This window comes from Coptis chinensis, chromosome 2, assembly GCF_015680905.1.
Source record: "Coptis chinensis isolate HL-2020 chromosome 2, ASM1568090v1, whole genome shotgun sequence".
Classification (NCBI taxonomy): domain Eukaryota; kingdom Viridiplantae; phylum Streptophyta; class Magnoliopsida; order Ranunculales; family Ranunculaceae; genus Coptis; species Coptis chinensis.
The window spans coordinates 102923608-102943968 of record NC_141457.1 but is presented as its reverse complement, the minus strand read 5'-3'; the positions used below and the strand labels follow the sequence as shown (position 1 = coordinate 102943968).

The window sequence follows — 20361 nt, the reverse complement described above, 5'->3', positions numbered from 1 at the left end:
GCAACTTGTACCTAAAGATCCTCCAATGCCAAATTGGAGAACAAGAACCCGTGGCGGGGACGGGTATGAGGTGAAAGCTGGACCAATATTGGGCCACTTTACCGGGAGTCGTGGCGGAATCACGTGATCCAACTCTGCAACCGAGGACCTATTTCATCTTATCCATGGGAGTGTCATCAAAACTACATGACTTGGTATCGCGAGGAATTCTCATGTATTTTGGTGAACCCCGAGCTTCTTCGATTCATCCCTCCCGGAGACATTGCCTAACCGCTTCACCGATTGTAAGTATTGTGATTTTTAATTGAGTTTTCTCTAACTGCGTGATTTTTGCATTCGATTGGTAACTTATCTTGATTTTTTCTTTTTTCGTGAGCGGCGTCATCGATGAAACCCGATCGTTTGCTAGAGAGAGGTCTGCAATTGGCTGGGAATGATATGCCAGAGGAAGCAAGGTCCTCATTCGAACAGGCGTACAACTTGACTAGGTGCAAGTACATTGGTGGGCACTATAGTTGATTTGTTTCAGTTTAGGATTTGTAACTTTGTAATTTAGTTTGATGGATGTAATGGAATTTAATGTTTGAATGGAATTTAATGTTTAGGGTTTAGGGTTTAATGTTTGAATGTAATTTGTTTAAGTTTAGGGTTTAATGTTTGAATGGAATTTTATGTATGGATGAATTTGATGAATGAGAGTGTTTGATATCTAATGTTTGAATGAAAAAGTGGAATTTGATGAATGAGAGTGTTTGATATTTGATGTTTGAATGGAAAAGTGGAATTTGATGAATATGAAAGTGTTGTAAAACAAAAACGAATTTTGAAAAATTTTTCTTCCAAACGACCCGTGCGATCGTTTGGCATAAAGGCCAAACGACCTCGGCCAGAATCGTTTTTCCTTTATCTGAAAACGCGACCACGGCGGATCGTTTGCTTTTAATCCCAAATCGACCCGGCCCGGATCGTTTGGTCTAAAGGCCAAACGACATGGCCATCGTTTGGTCTAAAGGCCAAACGACATGGCCACATCGTTTTCCCTTTAGACCAAACGATGGCGGCCGGTCGTTTTGTATTAAAACCAAACGACCTCACCGTGTAGTTTCGGTCATTATTGACAACATACTGAACGTTATTTCAAATCACTTTCGATTGCGGTCCGAATCAACTAGTCGATCCTTTCGATTGCCTTCGAATCAACTTAGTCGATCATTCGATTTCAAAATCACTTTCGATTGACGTCCGAATCAACTTAATCGATCGCTCTATTTCCAAATCACTTTCGATTGCCATCCGAATCAACTTAATCGATCACTCGATTTCCAAATCAAATCAAATAAAAGCCCTAACATTATTTCCAAATAACAAAAAAATAAAATAAAATTACATTTGTTCCAAATTACATCAAAATATCAAATTACATCAATATATCACTTAGTCGATCGCTCGATTTCAAAATTTGCCGTCCGAATCAACTTAGTCGATTACTCGATTTCCAAATCAAATCAAATAAAAGCCCTAACATTGATAACATAAAAATCAAATCAAATTACACTTGTTCCAAATTACATCAAAATACAAATTACATCAAAATATCATATCGACAACATACAAACAACTTAGTCGATAACATGTACTGTTGGGTCTTCAACGAGCTCATTTTCCCATATTAAATTGGGAATGTTCAATGCCATAAATTGCAATTGCCTTACTGTCAAGGCCAAATTCCAACTTTCAGCAATATCATATCGAGCTCTAAGCCATTGGCAGCATTACTGGAGGAACCGGACAATCTTCAACAAGTTCAACATTGACAAAATGATTTCCACCAACATAATGCTACCCAACACTTGGGTCACTCTCTCGAGGATTTGCTTGGGTTCTCGGCATGAGAAGGAAGCAGCGGCGAGCTCCTAAATGCATAAGGACAACATTAAATCTTGAAGCAAATAAGTATCCACCAAAAGGCATGCTCATCCACTTATTTAAGGGTCGCGTAACCTTCTTCATGTAGGATTTCCTTCATCGAATACAAAACCTCACTTTGATTGTACAAAGTACAATAAAGGGGAGGTTATCGATAAACTCTTCGTACAACTCCCTTCTCATCTGTGGCCATTCTTCTTGACTTCTTCCTAATGCAATGCGAGAAAAGCTCTATAACCGCAGTTGTCATCGCCAACAGTGTGGGGTCATGGACTCTAACAATGTATTTATGCATTTCTTCCGGGAATATCCAACCCGTAATCCTTAGGACCCTCGTCTTTCCAAAGTCTAAGCCATCTCTCACATTTTCGTGGTGTGACTGTTTTTTGGAGAAGGCTTATTTCGTGGTGTGGTTGTTTTTGGTGTTTTGGGAGAAGGTTTATTTCTTGGTGTGGTTGTTTTGGTGTTTTGGAGAAGGCTTATTTTGTTGGTGTGGTGTGGATGTTTTGGGTTGGTAGTTTTGGAGAAGACTTCTTTCTTGGTGTAGTGTGGTTGTTTTGGGTGGGGCGTAGTGTTTGGTTGTGGAGACCCACTCTTCATGGTCCGCGTTGAGAATGTTCAAAATGAGATGGATCTCGCTTTGAAGAGTTATCATCTCGGTTTGAAGCTTTACGCTGCTGCTACCTTTCGGCCGACCTTTGGTTTTGCTTCCTCACAAGGCGGTACTAGCCATGTACTTTACGGTACGGCAATCTCCATAAGCTTCCTAATCATAACCCTCTTTCTTCTTCGAAAACCATTGCAAACATATTCATGAACAAGTCCATCGAAGGTGCAACATCGGGACCAACACCCGACACATTGGGAGGGAGAAGCGGACAATGTTTTCCAAAAGGGTCGATAGCGGACAAAGGGATGGACCGCTCTTGCTCTTCAAACTCAATTAATTCATGAGCACATGGCGGTCCATGACTCGTCGCAAAATAGCACCAACACCTTATCTCTCCATCTTTAACACGCTTTACGCGGGTATCTATTTCTTCAAATAACAAGTCTAAACACTTGCGTGAGACAAAGGCCTCACGAGTTCACGAAACAAAGGAATCCGGTGGTGGTGCTTGAGTTACAATCATACTTCTCGGAAGGTAGCTCTAATCTCGGACATCCGGATCTCTAGAATCGGGTGGATTAAGCTAAACATACTCAAAAATCATGACGGTTGCATTTCCTAGTACACGCTTCACCGAGCATGAGACCGCTTCAACTCTATTGGTCGTTGTACTCCCAAAGTGAATGTGTTGGTCAGTCCAACAACATACGAATCGATCCCTTGAGGAAACCAAACCAAGTCTCGCGAAATAACAAACAAAATTGGAGTACTCAACCCCGTAATATTTTTCCAAAGCATCCCATCTACGCCGGAAAATAACCTCATCTTCGATTTGACTCTGAGTGTTCCACGAACTGGGCCTTCTCTACAAGTTACGTAGTTGGAAAAATATCGTAACATTTTGAAAGGGCGCGCATAGCGATATGCCATCTACATAGATGCTTGTGTGCGTTAGGAAAAACTCTCGTCGGCAAGCACTCATCGGGGCTAATCCCCACATCGGACCCGATCCGCGGATGGACTTATGTCACCAAGCAAGCCACTAAAATGATGTAGGGGCCCACTCATAGTCATAGTCGTTTGTTGTTTGGTGAAGCGGCACGACACCGCGGTGAAAGATTTCCATGTTGAAGTCACCCCAACAAAGCTGTGCGAAAGGCCCACCGATACTGTTAGTTTTGTAGGTAGCGTCTAACATGAAAAACCTGTTGGAAAAGTCCGAGCCAACTTAACACCTTACGGATGGGCCCATAACAATCCGTTATCTCCTCGGTATTCTCATCCTGTCTCAACTCCTCAAAATAATGTTCTTTTGCTAACAACTCCGCCAATCTCATTAATTGTGTGAGACCGCTTCATATCGATTTCCTCACCTTCGCGCTTTGCGGTATAGACTTAGGATATACTAGAGATGTTATCATGATACCTATTCTTGATGGAATCCAATATTTGTTTAGGTTTTATTCCACACTTACTCATCTCGACAAATACTTTCGAACTCGGAGCGGTTAGTCGAGTAGCAAATGCATGTCCTTCAAGGGTCTTCGCCAATGGATGGTTGTGAACACCATTAAGAGCGACAATTTTCCAACTATCGGCAGTGCAGGCGTTGGAAAATACCTTTTAACTTAAATGGACATCCCGATTTCTTGGTTCCCGACCTTCTCTTATTAGCCTTCTCTTAAGCCTTCCTTCTTGTGTGACCGATACACACCCGAGCACTCGCAAAGCCAAATTCAATCTTGCTACTCGGTTTCCTTTGGCACACTCCGACTTTTCAATGACCACAACAACATTAACTTGTCTTCCTCTAGCGGTTGCCCAATCGATTGCCTCCATTCGTGTATGAAAGACCTAAACACATAAAAACAACAACTATTATTAATACACTAATAAAATTATATTTAGAAAATTAAAAAAAAAATGAAATCAATGCCTACTCAATCATACCTCTTACGTAGTAAAATTTCTGTTGTATCACTTAAAATCGGTTGACAATCCACATCATTCGAGTTTGCGAAGATCGGTTCGGATAAGCGGCAAAGAATTCTACATATAGAAGAATAAAAAACAAGAGTCTCAAACAATGCATTTAGTTTCAAACGACCCGACCATGTAGTTTCATCAAGAGTCCAAACGACGCCATGTAGTTCTATAGTGTAATGAAACGACACGCCATGTAGTTCTCAGTAGTGTAATGAAACGACCCACCATGTCGTTCGTAGTGTTCTCAAACTACACCGCCATGTCGTTCGTAGTGTTCTAAAACTACAGGCCCATGTCGTTTGATAGTGTTACCAAACGACCCGACCATGTCGTTTGGGCTCGGGTTTTGCATTCATTCATTTTGCATCCATTCATTCATTCATTCAATCAATCAAGTGTTTTGTATTCATTTTAATCAAGTGTTACCTCATTATTTAGGTTTGCATTTTGTCGTCGATGATTTCGAAATTTCATTTGCTTTCGACTTGTCGATCTTCAAATTCTTCACCTTGACCTTCAACATTTTGTTCCACTTCTTCACTTTCAACATATCTTCTATTTTCTCTTCTCTAATTTGTTGTTCTTCTCTAATTTGTTGTTGTACATCAAACATTACCTCAAATACTTCTTCTTCATCTTCATGTTCCATTTAGAGAAACTTGAGTGTGTAGAAAACTTGAGTGTGTAGAGAAACTTGAGTATGTAGAGAAACTTGAGTATTCTATGTAAACCCTAAACTCTAAACTGGAAATGAATGAGTATTCTATATATATTTGAAATTTTGATATATTTGAATAATTGAGTGAAATATATTTGTAAACACCCCAAACTAGTTTATTATTTACAATTGAATAAAAAATGGAAAATAACAAGTTTAGATATAAAAAACAGTTATTATTTTAGATTTGGATAATTTAGTGAAATATGTTTGAAATTAAATTTTTTTTTTTTATGTCATGATGAAAAATTTGTAAACCCTAAACCCTAAACCCAAACCCCAAACCCCCAAACTAGATTATGATTCAAAATTTGAAAAAGAAAATAAAAAATAATAAGTTTATAAATAAAACAAATTATTATTTTGAATAATTAAGTAAAATTTGTTAGCACGAAATTTGTAAATAACTCTAAACCCTAAACCCTAAATCTCAACCTAGTTTTATGATTCACAATTTTAAAAATAAAATAAAAAATAACAAGTTTAGATATAAAACAAATTATTATTTCAAATAATTAAGTGAAATATATTGGTACGAAATTTCTAAACCTTGAACTCTAAACTCTAAACCCCAAACTAGTTTATGATTCACAATTGAAAAAATAATAATAATAACAAGTTTAGATATAAAACAAATTATTATTTTAGATTTTATAGCATGTTTGATTACATGTTTTAACTTGGTTATAAAGATACTATGTCATAACATAAATAAAGTAGAGTGTAGAGTGCATGTAGTTTTATTGATGTAACCCAATTTTTAAATCGGTTTCAATTTTTCTAATTCAATTGAAATCGTTTGAGTGCATTTGGAATCGTTTGAGTCGTGTCCACGTCGTTTGAGTGTACACTCAAACACGCGTGACCAAGTCGTTTGAGTGTAAACTCAAATTACATGTCCAAGTCGTTTGAGTGTACACTTTCGGGCGACATGACCATGTCGTTTGAGTGTTATTTTGAGTTTGAGTTACACTCAAACTAGATGGCCAAGTCGTTTGAGTGTATACTCAAACGATATGGACAAGTCGTTTGAGTGTTACTCACACTAACACTGAAACTTCTGGCGGCCATGTAGTTTGAGTGTACACTCAAACTACTGCCGATCATGTAGTTTGAGTGTACACTCAAACGACATGACCGTGTAGTTTGAGTGTACACTCAAACGACATGGCCAGCGCGGTTTGAGTGTTAGTGTGAGTAACTGCGAAACTACGCTGCCATGTAGTTTGAGTGTACACTCAAACGACTTGGTCATGTAGTTTGAGTGCACACTCAAACGACATTGCCGCGTAGTTTCAGTATACACTCAAACTACATGGCCGCCAGCGTAGTTTGAGTGTACACTCAAACGACATGGCAGCGTAGTTTTAGTGTACACTCAAACTACATGGCGGCGTAGTTTCGGTGTTAGTGTGAGTAACACTCAAGCGACTTGGTCAAATAATCGATGCGAGTGTACACTCAAACGACTTTACGAAGTCGTTTGTTTTTCACTTAAACGACATGGTCATGGTTTTTACGTTTACACAAACGACCGCGACCATGTCATTTGAGTGTAAACGAAACGACATGGTCTCGTTTGAGTGTAAACGAAAGACTTCGCCAAAGTCGTTTGAGTGTACACTCGAGACGACATACTGGTCGTGTCGTTTGAGTGTAAGCAAACGACGGAGGGTTCGTTTTGGCAATACCGGTTGAATTGGTTACTGGGCTTGGGCTTTATGGCAAATTTGTAATATGGCAAATTTGTAAAATTTCTTTTTTTTTTAGGGGTTGCCCAATCCAATTTGATGAGTGCCCAATGGAATCACCTTTTCTTTTGTCAAAACCATATGATATAAAGCAAAACCTTATTTTAAGAGCGCATAACTGAACCAAAAGAAACTTAGGCAGCAGGTCACATGCTTTTTAATATCATGTACTGTTAACTATTAGTATCACTTTTGAAATTCAAGCAGATCATATGCTGAGCATCTAATTAAAGTCTCAATGCTATTACATGAAAAACATCCATTTACAGTAGATACTTAAGCTACCAACCCTTAACATGTGATTCTAATTTATCAGCGTGAACTGAATATCAATACCAAATCTAACTGGTATTGATATATTTCTCATATGTTAAAGAGAACTGGTCCATGCAAATAGTACGAAGTACATCATATAATGACAAAGAAACGATCTTTAATCATGCCGGCTCATGATACCAATGTCACAGCCCGAATTTCTAAACAATTAAAAAAAATGAATATTTGAAATATAAATATTTCAAACATCACTTGGTTCACTTGTCTAAAAACTTCGGTATGGCGGAAGGGTGGATCTGACACATGTCAAAACCTAAAACCCACATCATAAAGAATCTTAACCACAAATTCAATCTTCAAAATTCTCTTTATTACTTTATTAAAAAAAATCTATCTTCCGTCCCAATAAAACATCAAACCATTCTAAGAATAACAGGTCTTCAACATCGTATTTTCATGTCATATGAAAAGAAAACTACGTTATTACATACTTCCAAAAGATCGGACATAATAAAATAAACTCCCTGACCGCTCTCGGATCAAATCCAAATCAAACACCGCGGTTTCATTGCGCTTTCCACCTATGTTCTCAAGAACACACCGGCGTTAAAAAAACAAAGCAAACATAGATTGACAAAATGGAATTTCTTTGGTATGAGTAGACTAACCACATAAAACCATTATCATACTTTAATTATTCAAACAATCACTTTATATTATCCCATAACTTAATCATTCACGGCTTGGAAGGCAATGTAGTTCCGTCATTTTAACCGGCATAATTTCTTCCCAAAGCAAAACTTCCATTATATAACTCATTCTAATAACTTCGTTTTAATATCTAAACCATTGAATTAAAACTTACCGATATCCATTTCTTTATAAGGGTAGGGACCGGCCCCTCCTGCACAAAATATTATTAAGTCCTACCCTCCCCGCAAGAAAGTTATAACTTCTATATAACATATGTAGATATTATATTAGGTATTCAAAAGTAAACTCAAACACTTTCGCGATAATCAAATAATACAACTAACCATGGGCTTAATATCTTAGTTCCTCTCTAGGGCAGTCCAAAGAATCTGGTCATTCATGACACATTCAATGAATACCCGGGTCATTCATGGCACATTCAATGAATACCGTTTTAAACAACCATTATCACGTACCCAATGTAATACTAACATTATACACATATAGTTATCACTAAAACTAATATATAATATATAATATGGTGTAGTGTCTACACTTTTGTTTAAAGCTGCCTACGTATCCAAATCTTTTAAAAGTGGAATCAAGCCTTTGTAGTTCTTATATCAACTAAACCGATTAATTTTTATAAACCCAAACGACAATAGAATTTTTTTTAGCTAATAAGATATAACACGTTCCATTGTCCACAAATATGTACACGGAGAAATAAATAGGTATGAATGAATATCACAGCCAAATAAATCCTCCATAGAGTATTCCAATCACACGTTATCACCCTTCACTAGCACCATCTTTTTTTTTTTCAATTCAACTAAGACCACATTGTATTTAATCATAGAACAGATAAAATATATTCATGTATCTGAGTCAAACCTTTCCACTTTTGACCACAGATCATTCAATTGTATATTAATTTGCTTTACCTCGTAGCTATATCATGTATAAAAACCAAACATTTCCCAATAGTAGCATATCTATGGTTCGAAACTAATATCATAAAACAAACATGATTACATGACCACATATATAAAAACAATAAAGTTACCCAAAGCCATTTCCAAAGTTAACCTATCTAATATGATCTGACAACATCAACAGGGTCCCCATCTTGCTTTATTACCTCAACAGTAAACAAGTACTTTAGATAGCCACCCGGAAACCATTCACCAAAAATAAAAACGAATACCCGAAGATGTTACCCGAAGCTATCTCACGTGTAGTAAGTTATGACACGTCTAAGTTTCTAGAGCACTTCTAATAAATGACCAACAGTTAGCATCTAAATATATATAGTTATATACCACACGAAATACATAGGTATATAGACAATAAGGATAATTTCGCAGTAGCAGTAACACAGCATGATCGATCAAACTAACCATACTTGATTTCATCTTAAGGTTCCAATAAATCAAAGAACTAAAATTTCAAGTAGAACACATATATAATTAAATCAAATAGTTTTCTTAAAAGAAAGAAAGATTAGCCCACTCACCAGAATTAATCGTAAACGAAAACTTTAGTGAAAGCGAAATAACCGCCGAACTCGAAAACCAACGGTAAGGTGTTGTCTTCCTCCGCCCCTTTCTCTTTCAAATACTCTCAAGCAATAGCTATCTCTCCCTCTCTGTCTTTTTTTTTTTTTCTTCTCTTTGTTTTTCTCTTCTATTTCAAAACCCCCAAAAAAACTAACAAAAAAAAAGAAGAGAGTTCGGTTGTAACCAAACCCCTCTAACTCTCCCACATTTTTATCTTGTCTTATTTTATCTTTATCTTTATCTTTATCTTTTTTTAATATTATTATTACTTTTTAAATCTTAATAAATATGAAAAATAAAATAAAAATAAACGGGGTGTTATAGCTCACTTGATAAATGTGAACTGGAAGCGATACAGAAACGTTTGGGAGGTTTCTCTATGAGCTGTTTTAATATTTTTTGCATAATAAAATTATTTCAGGTATACTTAGTCAGCTGGTTGACTTTGGGACTTAATATTTGGTGAGGCTACTCTTATATGAAGTAATAAGGACCTTTTATTTTCCAACTGAAGTGTGTGTATCACTTTACGTTGATATTATTTGAGAAGTTAAACCTTAATCACCTGATGTAAACTGACATAGTTGTTTACCAAACCGCTCTGCAGGTACATTCAGAAAGAGTCGTATTAGCTTCATGGACGAGGTTGTGGCCCAATTGTTATAGCAGGAAAAAAGATAAATAATATTCCGTCTGAGGCACAGAAGATCTTGCATTTTCATGCTAGAAAGAGCTAACTCAATAGGTGCCAGAGCTATAGCAATTGCTTCAGTGGGAGCTTCTAGCTGCTGTGTAGGTAATGTTTTCATTCTTAGCTCCTCAATTTATCTGTTCCGTGACGCTAGTAGATGCAATTTATTTTAGGATTTTGGGGCGAGCAAAAATCTCCTAGAGTTGGCAAATTTCAAGTGCTAGGTCCCAGGAGGATTGTCTTTCCTTAAATTGTTGTTTTTCCGTGAGTTGTTATTGACAAACTATGTAATTTTGCAGGCCATTCTACTCTCAACAAGTGCTGCAATCTCATTGGTTCCTGTAACTATTTTGTATAAGGATCTCGGTACATCCTTAGACTTGCTATCTTTGGGGCATACGTTCTTAATATCTGTATTGTGTTCTATCATCAAATAAAGACATAATAGACGTAAGGTAAACTTTTCACTCTCCTCAATTCAATCAGTAAAACTTTTTCTATCCTTCTTTGTCGTATTAATTTCATTTTTTGTCCTTTGTTTTATTTCAGTATATACGAAAACTTTTACATGTAAATATACCAACAAAATTCTAATTTTCTGGATTTGAGACAACAACTCAAAATCGGTTGTGCTTTTCTAAAATCGAATTTGAGACGACCAACTTTAATTTTCTTCTCACCACTTGGGTTGTGCTTGTTTACGCTGTAGATTTGAAACTTTTCCATGATAAAATTTTATTGAACAGAGGATGAATCAAGGGCTTTGGCAAAGGTGTGAAAAGAATGGTTTGGTAGGTGGGGTTCTACTACCAAAACCCCTTTTAAAGGTGATGCAAACTTGGTCAGAATTTGCTGCCATTTGCCAAAGTTTGCCTTTCTTTGAATAATTCGGATGGATTTGGGTGGTGGAATTGCCTACAAAGTCCCTGATTTAACTTCTGTTCGTTCAATTTTCGAGTGTTAAAAGTTCAGAAATTTGCCAAGGTAATAAGCACAGCCTTAGATATTAGAAATTTCCTTTTTTCGAATGTTCACAATTACAAGTTCAGAAGTAATGTATTACCCTAATAATGAAAGGTTTTATGCATCCGTTCTTTTCGAATATTTTTTGTTTCGGAAAAAGTGATCATGGTTCATCCATTTGAAAATACACTTTCTTTTTAAAGGTTAAATGTTTTTCCGTTATTTCATAAGTTGCACTTGTTTTTGAAACAAAGTTTTTGCGCATCTTTCTTGGAAAAGCTCCACATCGTCACCTGTATATAACGAATGTGGTAAACTGCCCTCCTGGCTTTTCAAAATCTGGATTAAAAACCTTATTCAGGCTTTTTTTCAATGTGTTCTAAATTCAGAGTTTCTTTCTTGGTAGATAACAGGCATCCCTTTAGTCGAAGTACCCACCCTTTACTTTCAAAAAGATCTAGTGTTTTCGGCATCTTTTCTAAACTTTAAAAGTTTGTCAAAAGTATTCATATATTTGTTTTCTCCACTGAAATCTGTTTTTAAAAGTTCATCACTTTGTTTTCAAAGAAGAAACACATTTCCTGTAGCTTAGGTTTTCTTTTGTTAGGGTCAAATCGTTTTCTGATTTTATTTACAAAAACAGTTTTGATTGTAAGTACGGCAAAGGGAGAGAGGGGACCAAGTGGGAGGCCGAAAACTTCATGGTGATATGTGATTGCTGGCCAATATGCAGCTGCTAAAATGTGGCGACTTTCTTGTCTTTTTTATGGAATCTTACGAATGGTGCTAAGTGAACACTGATTTGTAGGAAACAAGTTTGGGCAACATAGTGATGGTGCAACATTCATGCTGCACTGAGATTCCGGAGGCGTCCAAACTAATGACATGGACTTGTGGGCGTGTTCTTGTTTGGTCAACAAATGGTTGTAAGATTAATTCGATCCTTTTGTTAATAGTATTTCAAGAGAGAAGCACTTCTCATGTTTGTTGATCTTGTTCTGATTTTTACGGAGCATGGGAAATTTTTGAGAACCAGCGGAATCCAGGGTTTCAAGTTGAAGTACATAAAGCGATGCTTCACCATCTCTTCTTCTATAGTGCGGTTTGATATCTTTCTTCCATCATACTTTATACAAGAAATTGGGCTTTTCTCATTTAAAAAAAAAAAAAACTGGATTAAAACCCTATCCATAATTTTTTGGGTTTTTTCAATACCCCTACAATTTTTTATTTCTTTCTTGTGTTTTTATAGAAAAACTTTATGCTTTTGATCCCTTTAGTCCACTGTTATTTTTAATATAAATTATTCTCTTTTTCACCCTTCCAAAATAACTAAAGATAAGATAACTAGTGTTTTTGAATAAGATAACTACTTTTCTAAACTTTAAAAACAAAAAGAATATATTTTTTGGGTTTCAATAGAATTTAGCAAAATTTGTTTTATTACTCCAAAAATTAAATTTTAAAACTTCTACTTTGTTTTCATCCGAATGTGGGCGTTATAAACTTATACATTTTAAAATGCAGATGCACCATGTTATAAACTTATATATTTTAAAAATCTGCACCACGTTATAAACTTATATATTTTAAAATGTTTGCACCACGTTTAAACCTATATATTTTAAAATGAATACACACCACGATTTTAAAATCGTTCAAAATTCATTTGATTTTTATTTTGTGGGTTTGATTAACTAAAATGAAACGGTTTTTAGAGTTTATTGTTTATAAATTTAGAATATAGGGATTAGGGTTTAGTGTCTTAAGGTTTAGGGTTTAGGCTTAGGGAGGCCGAAAACTTCATGGTTAGATTTAGTGTCTTGCTGGTTTAATTTAGCTTAGGGTCTAGTTTATAAAGATTTTGCGGTTTAATGTCTAGTGGTTTGGAATTTAGACTTAACGACGAATGTCAAATGCCTCCACAAAATATTGGAGACATAATATTTTTAAGTTTTTTTCATTAACATAAAAGATAGTGCAACATTCATGCTGGGTGTACTTCCGGAGGCGTCAGAATTATAGCATCTGGGCCACTCATATAGGCACAAGTCTTGGTGTATTGCAAAGAAAGAAGTATTGTCCAAGGGCTCTCATTCCTAATGACTCATACACTGGCACTTGTGGGCGTGTTTTCATTATTTGGTTTTAAAATGGTTGTAAGTTATAAGTAATTTTTTTGATCCTTTTTTTTTATTTTGTATCCCAAGATATTAGCACTTCTTATGTTTGTTGATCTTGTTCTGATTTTTTACGGAGCATGGGAAATTTTTTGATAACCAGCGGAATTCTATATTTCAAATTGGGGTACATAAATTCGAAACAAATTTACCATCTCTTCTTCTATACTGCGGTTTTATAACTTTCTTCCATCACTAATTTTCTGATACTTTATATGTGTGTGTGTCGTAGATTTTGGATAATTTTTCTTTTTCTTCTTTCCAGGAATTAAGTCAAGTTCTGATTATGGACATTTGAGACCTTGTAATTATGGACACCTGGCAGAAACAATGAAATGTGGGAAATGATGATAACAAGCTACCCCTTAAGGGATGTAGCATAGAGGAGGTAACCCTCCAAAAGACGAGGTTATTGTGGCTTTTGCTCTCGTAAAGGTCGAATGCTCTTGAATGTTAGGGGCCTAAATTCATGCTTTATAAATGTGTAGCTCCTTAGCATTACATATTAGGTAAAAAATCGTATATCACAAGAATATTCAAATGTTTGCTGGGACTTGTAGTGTTTTGGATTCTTGCAATGTATCTCGATCCTTGCCGTGAAAACCTGCTCAATCAAATAAAGAAATAGAATTTGTAAGCTATGTAACAACAAGAGTCAGTAGAATGGGGATCTTACAAGTTACATCGTTGTTCAAGTGAAGATGCGGGTATACCAGTTGAAAGTAGCGATGTATATGAAATTTTATTTTTTTTCAAGTGAAGACGCAGACCCGCCAAGGAGGAATTTGATCTTGGGTTGTTGGAAGTTGGAACCAGAACTAGCCTGGTGGCACCACCTAGACCCGGCATGATACCACATAAGAGACTCGAACTCGAGACCTCTTAGCGTAGGTAGACACCAACAACCTACGTACATTCGGCTATCATGTTTATTTTTATTTTTTTATATATAGGGCTATCATGTTGGGGAGTGAAACCTTAACTTTAACGTGCATTAAAGACAAGGATGAAACAATTTAGAGAAATAATCTAAACGATGCGACTAAATCTCTTCGGGAAGAAAAACCTCAAAATCTTCAGGAGATTGGTTTGACCTGTGCAAACATCATAGGGTAAAACCGCTATAAATCTAAGCCTATTGCAGCACAAGATGACAACTTTATCCTAACTTTTCACCTGCCACCGTTGTGCCTACACATGCGCAGCAAGTTCAACCACGCAAAACTAATATTTCCCTTTAATTTATCCCCAAGTCCTGGGCATCATATCTGGCACCAATAACAATATAACTTGACCACAAGAAAATACAAATATCTACTTTATTACTTCCGATGCAATCTTCCTCTCACTAGGCAAAGGAAAAGACAGACGGCCAGAAAAAGCATCATCCTCTTCTATTGAAGAATTGCAGGAGCAGTAATTCAGCTCTTAGAAACTTTAGCTTTCTTTTTACTCGATGAAAGCTTTGGCAACAGACCATTAGACTGAATGGAAACGGCTTTCTTTGATGCTGTACCACTGGCTGTAGCTTGATACTGTTGTGTTTTTCTCTTTAATGATCGGATCATGGATGAGAGCTCAGGATTCACTTTCTCTCTAGACATACTGTCAGATTGCTTCTGTTCATCTCTTTTTGAGGTGTCATCCGATTGCAATAAGATTTCCTTTGGCGTTTTCTTCTGCTCTTTGTCCAAGATTTCTTCCCCGACACCTTTCTGTTGTGCTAATTGCCGAGCATAAGCTGCACTCCTGCAACAACCGTAATTGGGCGTCTCAAAACACTAAGAAAAGTTATCTGACAAGACATGTCCACAGCTAATCACATTAATAGAGATTCGAGGTATTGACCAGATTAACTGCATACACCCTAAAAAAACTTGATGAAAAAACTTCCGACTCCAATTCTATAGAACAACATATGAGAACCTATTGCAAGTTCTCTTTTGTGGGTAAACCATGAAGCTTTTTTTACGAATCAATAATGACATGGTCTCTGTGTGACTGTGCATCCTAAGCAAAAATGGACCACATTCAATGTGCCCAAAAACAACTCAAGGTAGGCAAGTAATTTTGTTTAGGATCATCTAATGATCATCCATGCCACTAGGCAAGTAATTTTGTTTAGGATAGAAAATAATATGGTAAAAGATGGAGATGAGATACCTGTTCATACTGATGGAAGGTCATTAAAGTGGCTCATTTTAACTAGTGGATCTCATTTGCAGACAAGAGTCCGGGCTAGGTATTTACAATTAGGTTTTCCTGATCTGAGCAGTTATGTACGTTACCAACGAAGTACATAAAATAACCAATAGAAACTATAATAATGAATAATAATAGACAATTAGAATAAAATAACAAAACTGGAGAAGAAGTCTTGCAAACAAGCAGTTTGTTCCATACCTCTTATACTGTGCATCTGTGGGGTCCAGTGCAAAGAGAGGAGAAGAAAACAAAGCTGAAAACCGTGGATCATCACAAGCAACAGAAGGTAGCTTGTCTTCAGCTGGGTCTTCCTTCCCCTTTCCCTTCTTCTTCTTCTTCACCATTTCCTTCCTCATTTTACGCTTCAACTTGTATCCCCTCATAGTGGGCGCGGCCCCTTGGTCGTCAGCAAGCAGTAATTCAAGTTCTGCTGTACTTGCTTCTTGTTCCTTGTCCATGTCCTCTTCCTCCTTTTTTCTAAGACTACTCTTACCCACTTTACCCTTTTTGACTGAAGGTTCTTCAACAAAAAAATCATCAGGCTGTTCAGGTGATTCTAGCTCACCATCATCACTCTCATCATCTGACAAATACCTGTTCTTCCTTGCTATCTTCTTTTCCTTTCTTTTTCTAAGTACCGCCTCCCAAACTGTTTCAGACTTCTTATCTTTTTTCTTTTCAAGAATGTGTTTGCTAATATCCTCTAAGCCAGTATTGAATGTTACCTCCATGTCCTTGTCGTCCTCACTGCCATCTCCATCTGAACCATCACCAGCTTGTATGAGGGCTCGGTACTTCTCAAGTTTACCAAGATTTTCACCAGATTGTCCCTCCCCAGCCACATCATGCTCGTTATTATCATCATTATCGTCATCGTCATCGTCACTGCCACTTTCGTCAGTGGCTATAAAATTGTTGATGTCCAACTCATCCAGCTGTAGAAAATATATATGAATGCCACAATTATCAGAACAGTTTGATGGTTCCAATTAAAGGAGTTAGAATATGAAAAGGTGAATTACATCAGAGACCGCTGGGGGAATGACTACTGCTGTAGGATTTAACAGCCCCTCTCCCCCGAAAAAATAACAAAAATAAATTAACTAAAATAAAACAATGATATTAATAACAATAATAGTAGTAATTCTTGTCGGCTTTTTGAATTATCGTTGCAGTAGAACACCAAAAATTTTAAACCAGGTCTCTCCATTTAATCAAGCTAAAATGATGTCTAACTAGATCAAACCACTTCCCTACATAGTCCGACTCAAGAAAAAAAAATCCTTTGAAAAAAAAAAGTCAACCAAAAAAACAAATACAAATACAAAAACAGTAAAAAGAAGAAAGTAAAAATCCCATTAAATCGGACGCGGCTTTAGATGAAACAAAGTGGAAGATACCCAAAGTCTCATGAATTTGAGGATAGGTTACATGCATTCCTTGATTTCCTTCCATTCTTTTAGTCTTACTGAATAGAGAACGAATTTTTAGTTCCGCCTATGATTGTAGAATTAGCTAGACGATATACCTTAAAGCCAAAGCTACTAATTAGCTGACCAACCTGCTTATCAGTGAAGTTCCGCCTCAGGGCCTTTCGATTAGGCTCATCCTCATCCCAAGTAAGACGTATATTGCTTTGTTGTAGTGCTTGAGTTTTAAAATCAACGACATTATAATTTTCTGGTACCTGCCACCAATAAACAAGGGGTGAGAATTTGTTATACAACCAGCTCATCAACTAATTGAGTATTTTAACACCAGCAAGAGTAGCATGCCAAAACAGACATGAAAAGAAGATCTCCGCGGAACAAAACTGTTTAAGAATTGCAAGTTTGCAACAACACAGAATAGAGATCAAGGGGGGTTAGAATATAATGTCCTAGGGGCAGTTATCTGTGCACTACGTTCACTTTTCCTTGTTATCTTTATTGGGAAATCACCCTGTTTTTGCCATCCAATTGCCAGGAGACTAAAATTGAACTCCTACATTTCTTGTTTTCTAAATCAAGAACACAGCTTCACATGGCATTCTAAACAGAAAACAGAGAAATACGGCAAAAAAAAAATATCTTACCCCAAACAGCAAGTCCTACGAAAACCCTAAACAAGTTATTACTTTGACAAGAAGATGTCCATGACAAAACAGAAGCATTATTTTACAAACGATTTGCTCAGATGAACAGACCCACAACCCGTCACTGGTACTTTCAAGCTAGACATTTACAAACGATTTGCTCAGATGAACAGACCCACAACCCGAGTAAAACCATATTTGAATCCGAATTAAAATGGATAATCCATATCCGACCCATTTTCTTATTCGACTCATTATTAAGGTCCAAACCCGTTAATGGGTTTGGATCGGGTCGGAAAAAACCCGCACCATTTCCAGCCCTACATGCTATCAAATTGCAATAAGTTACAAATCCTGTAAGGCTACAAGAGTTTGTCTGGTTGAAGACGGGTTAAGGTGCTTGAAATAAGGAAGGAAATACATATTTCATATATAAGAATTTGTTTTTCCCATTCGGTGAGAATTATCTGCCTTGAGGATCCTCACCTTATAAACAACTCTATCAGTCCCAAAACCACCTCATTGTACATCAATAACTTCCACTCGTAGACTTAAGTAGTTTGTTTATAATGTTCAAGTCAGTTCAAATAACCTCAAGGAAAATGACCAGGTCAGTGTTAAAAGGAATTGGAGAAAATACCTCTGTTGCGACATCTCGAGGAGAACGTTCAAATTGCATGGTATCAGGAACAAACCGCAAATCCAGTACATTTGATGATCTTTCGAATTCCAGACCATCACAAGCTTTATAGATGTGATCTGCCGTAGCGCTTGAATCGCACTCTGCAACAGCATGGTAATATCTGACACGGAAGAGAAGACAATATGAACAATGTACTCAGCATTTGGAAAGAATTTTGGAAACATATTAAAACATAATGGTGCTTTTTCATATAGGTTTCACTGTAGAAAAAGGAAACAATTACAGAAAATTTCCTTACTTGGAGATCCAAGTTAACATATCCCATGTACTATTAATCACTGTTTATGGTGTCTATTTTACAATATTGATAGTTCATTACCGCAAAGGATCAGGCTCCCATTTCAGGGTCTGAAAATGCACTGTATATAATAATACTGAGGAAAAGGAAAAGCTCCCTACATGACCAGAAGTGAACCTATTCATGATACTCACGAATGGAAAGAAAAAACAAAAGGAACGGAAGCAACCACCTGAGGCGGCTCAACTCATAAGCACGCAACTTTTCTTTGTCAATTTCGCCGTTGTCCCCATCGTCGCTCTTCTCATCGTCACTATCAAACAATCCAACAGGACCTTTTACGGCTTCCTCTTCCATACGTTTAAGTCCAAACTCAGATGGATAGACAGTGACAGACAATAATTGTCCACCTTTAGGAAGAAACGAGCTGAGCACTACATACAAGTCGACCGCCTAGACAATATATAATAACAGCAATTGTCAGCCAATAAACGCCAGCCATAACTTGATAAGAGTAGCAGTAACTACAGCATAATGACATATTGACATCTGATATTTAATAAACGAAAACCTACTTGTACAGTTGTACAAGCAGAAAATATATGTGCCCAATAAAGCATCACACGCCTTAATTATGGTACGGATAATTTGTACATCCAGAAGAGAAAGAGAGATGGAGATACCAAATACAATATTAAGCAAAATTAGACACAAAACAAAATAATTCATTTGTGGACCCTGTAGTTCTTTTGTGCCTGTACAAGTTGAATTGAAAAGACATAGTTAAAAATATTTGTTGTTTGACAACATAGTATCACAAAATCTTACTGTTTATATATCTGTGCTGTGACTTTTGAGTAGAGGATGGCAGGAAAACGTCAACAACCAAACTTTAGTTGTATTAAAGATACGTTCTTTGAGCATAAAGTAAACAATAGTGTTAAATACGATAGATAAAAAGATGTACCCTGACTTGACTCCAATCCATATTAACAATAGCGAGCCTGTGAGTTTCCTGCTGAATTTCCGGTATCTGTTTCCATAAAATTCAATTAGCATTAACCTCTAATTCATTTAAATTGTTGACATAGCTCGCACCACTCACCTGTTCCTCTTCTTCTTCATCGGAATAAACATCGTCCGAATCAGAACTAGCAGTAGAAACATCGTCCAACTCCTCCTCAGCATCAGAAGATTCACTCTCCCCTTCTTCATCTTCTTCACTCTCGCTTTCAACTTCATCCTTCTTCTTCTTCTTTTGCAAATCCTTTTCTTCTTCACTGTCACTGTGACTTTGAAGTTTCTGTTGGTCGATTTTATAATAATGACGGAGAGGATTAACTGCGTTCTTGTCCTTACGTTTACCTCTTTTATCAATATGTGAAGATGACGTGGCGAAATTCTTATCAGAGAACATTCTATTGAATCGCGAGTCGATTGGGACTTTGGATTGGTGTTTTGGTACATTCTGGAATCGGGGTCGAAATGTACAGTTGAGAAACGTGGGTCTTCGATGATTTTCCTTCCATCGTTTTTAATATTGTTATCCTGCAAACTGGTTTTGGCCTCTGTGTTAAACTTGTTTTTGTTTTTCTTCGCCATTTTTTTTTTCTTCACTGCTGCGGGAGAAAGAGAGGCAGGTGTGTAGGTTTTTCGATTGCAACTTTGGGCCGGCTAACCCAACCTCAGCCCATTAATATATTTTTATTAACCGCATAATGTTTTGTGTGGTGAAGGTATCGTATTCTATTCTTTTTTAAATGGAGCTGCCTCTTACCTCGTGGTTTC

At 36.7% G+C, this 20361-nt stretch overlaps 1 protein-coding gene and 1 long non-coding RNA gene across 3 annotated transcripts; one reads left to right on the top strand and one right to left on the bottom strand.

Annotated features, from left to right (window-relative positions):
- Positions 1 to 9922: 9922 nt before the first annotated feature.
- Positions 9923 to 14621, top strand: LOC147519847 (uncharacterized). 2 transcript variants are annotated; one of them, XR_015212357.1, is made up of 3 exons: positions 9923 to 9981; positions 10127 to 12270; positions 13619 to 14621. It is a non-coding gene; the product is annotated as an uncharacterized LOC147519847 (long non-coding RNA). The 2 variants fall into 2 exon arrangements; XR_015212358.1 differs by having other exon boundaries at positions 10127 to 12275.
- On the bottom strand, positions 14563 to 20269 carry LOC147519846 (pre-rRNA-processing protein esf1-like). The gene is given in 8 exon segments (XM_086591385.1): positions 14563 to 15102; positions 15757 to 16493; positions 17120 to 17245; positions 18273 to 18435; positions 18806 to 19026; positions 19541 to 19606; positions 19679 to 20049; positions 20052 to 20269. Coding segments are annotated over 8 exon segments (2136 nt in total). The 5' UTR covers positions 20176 to 20269; the 3' UTR covers positions 14563 to 14774.
- Positions 20270 to 20361: the final 92 nt, after the last annotated feature.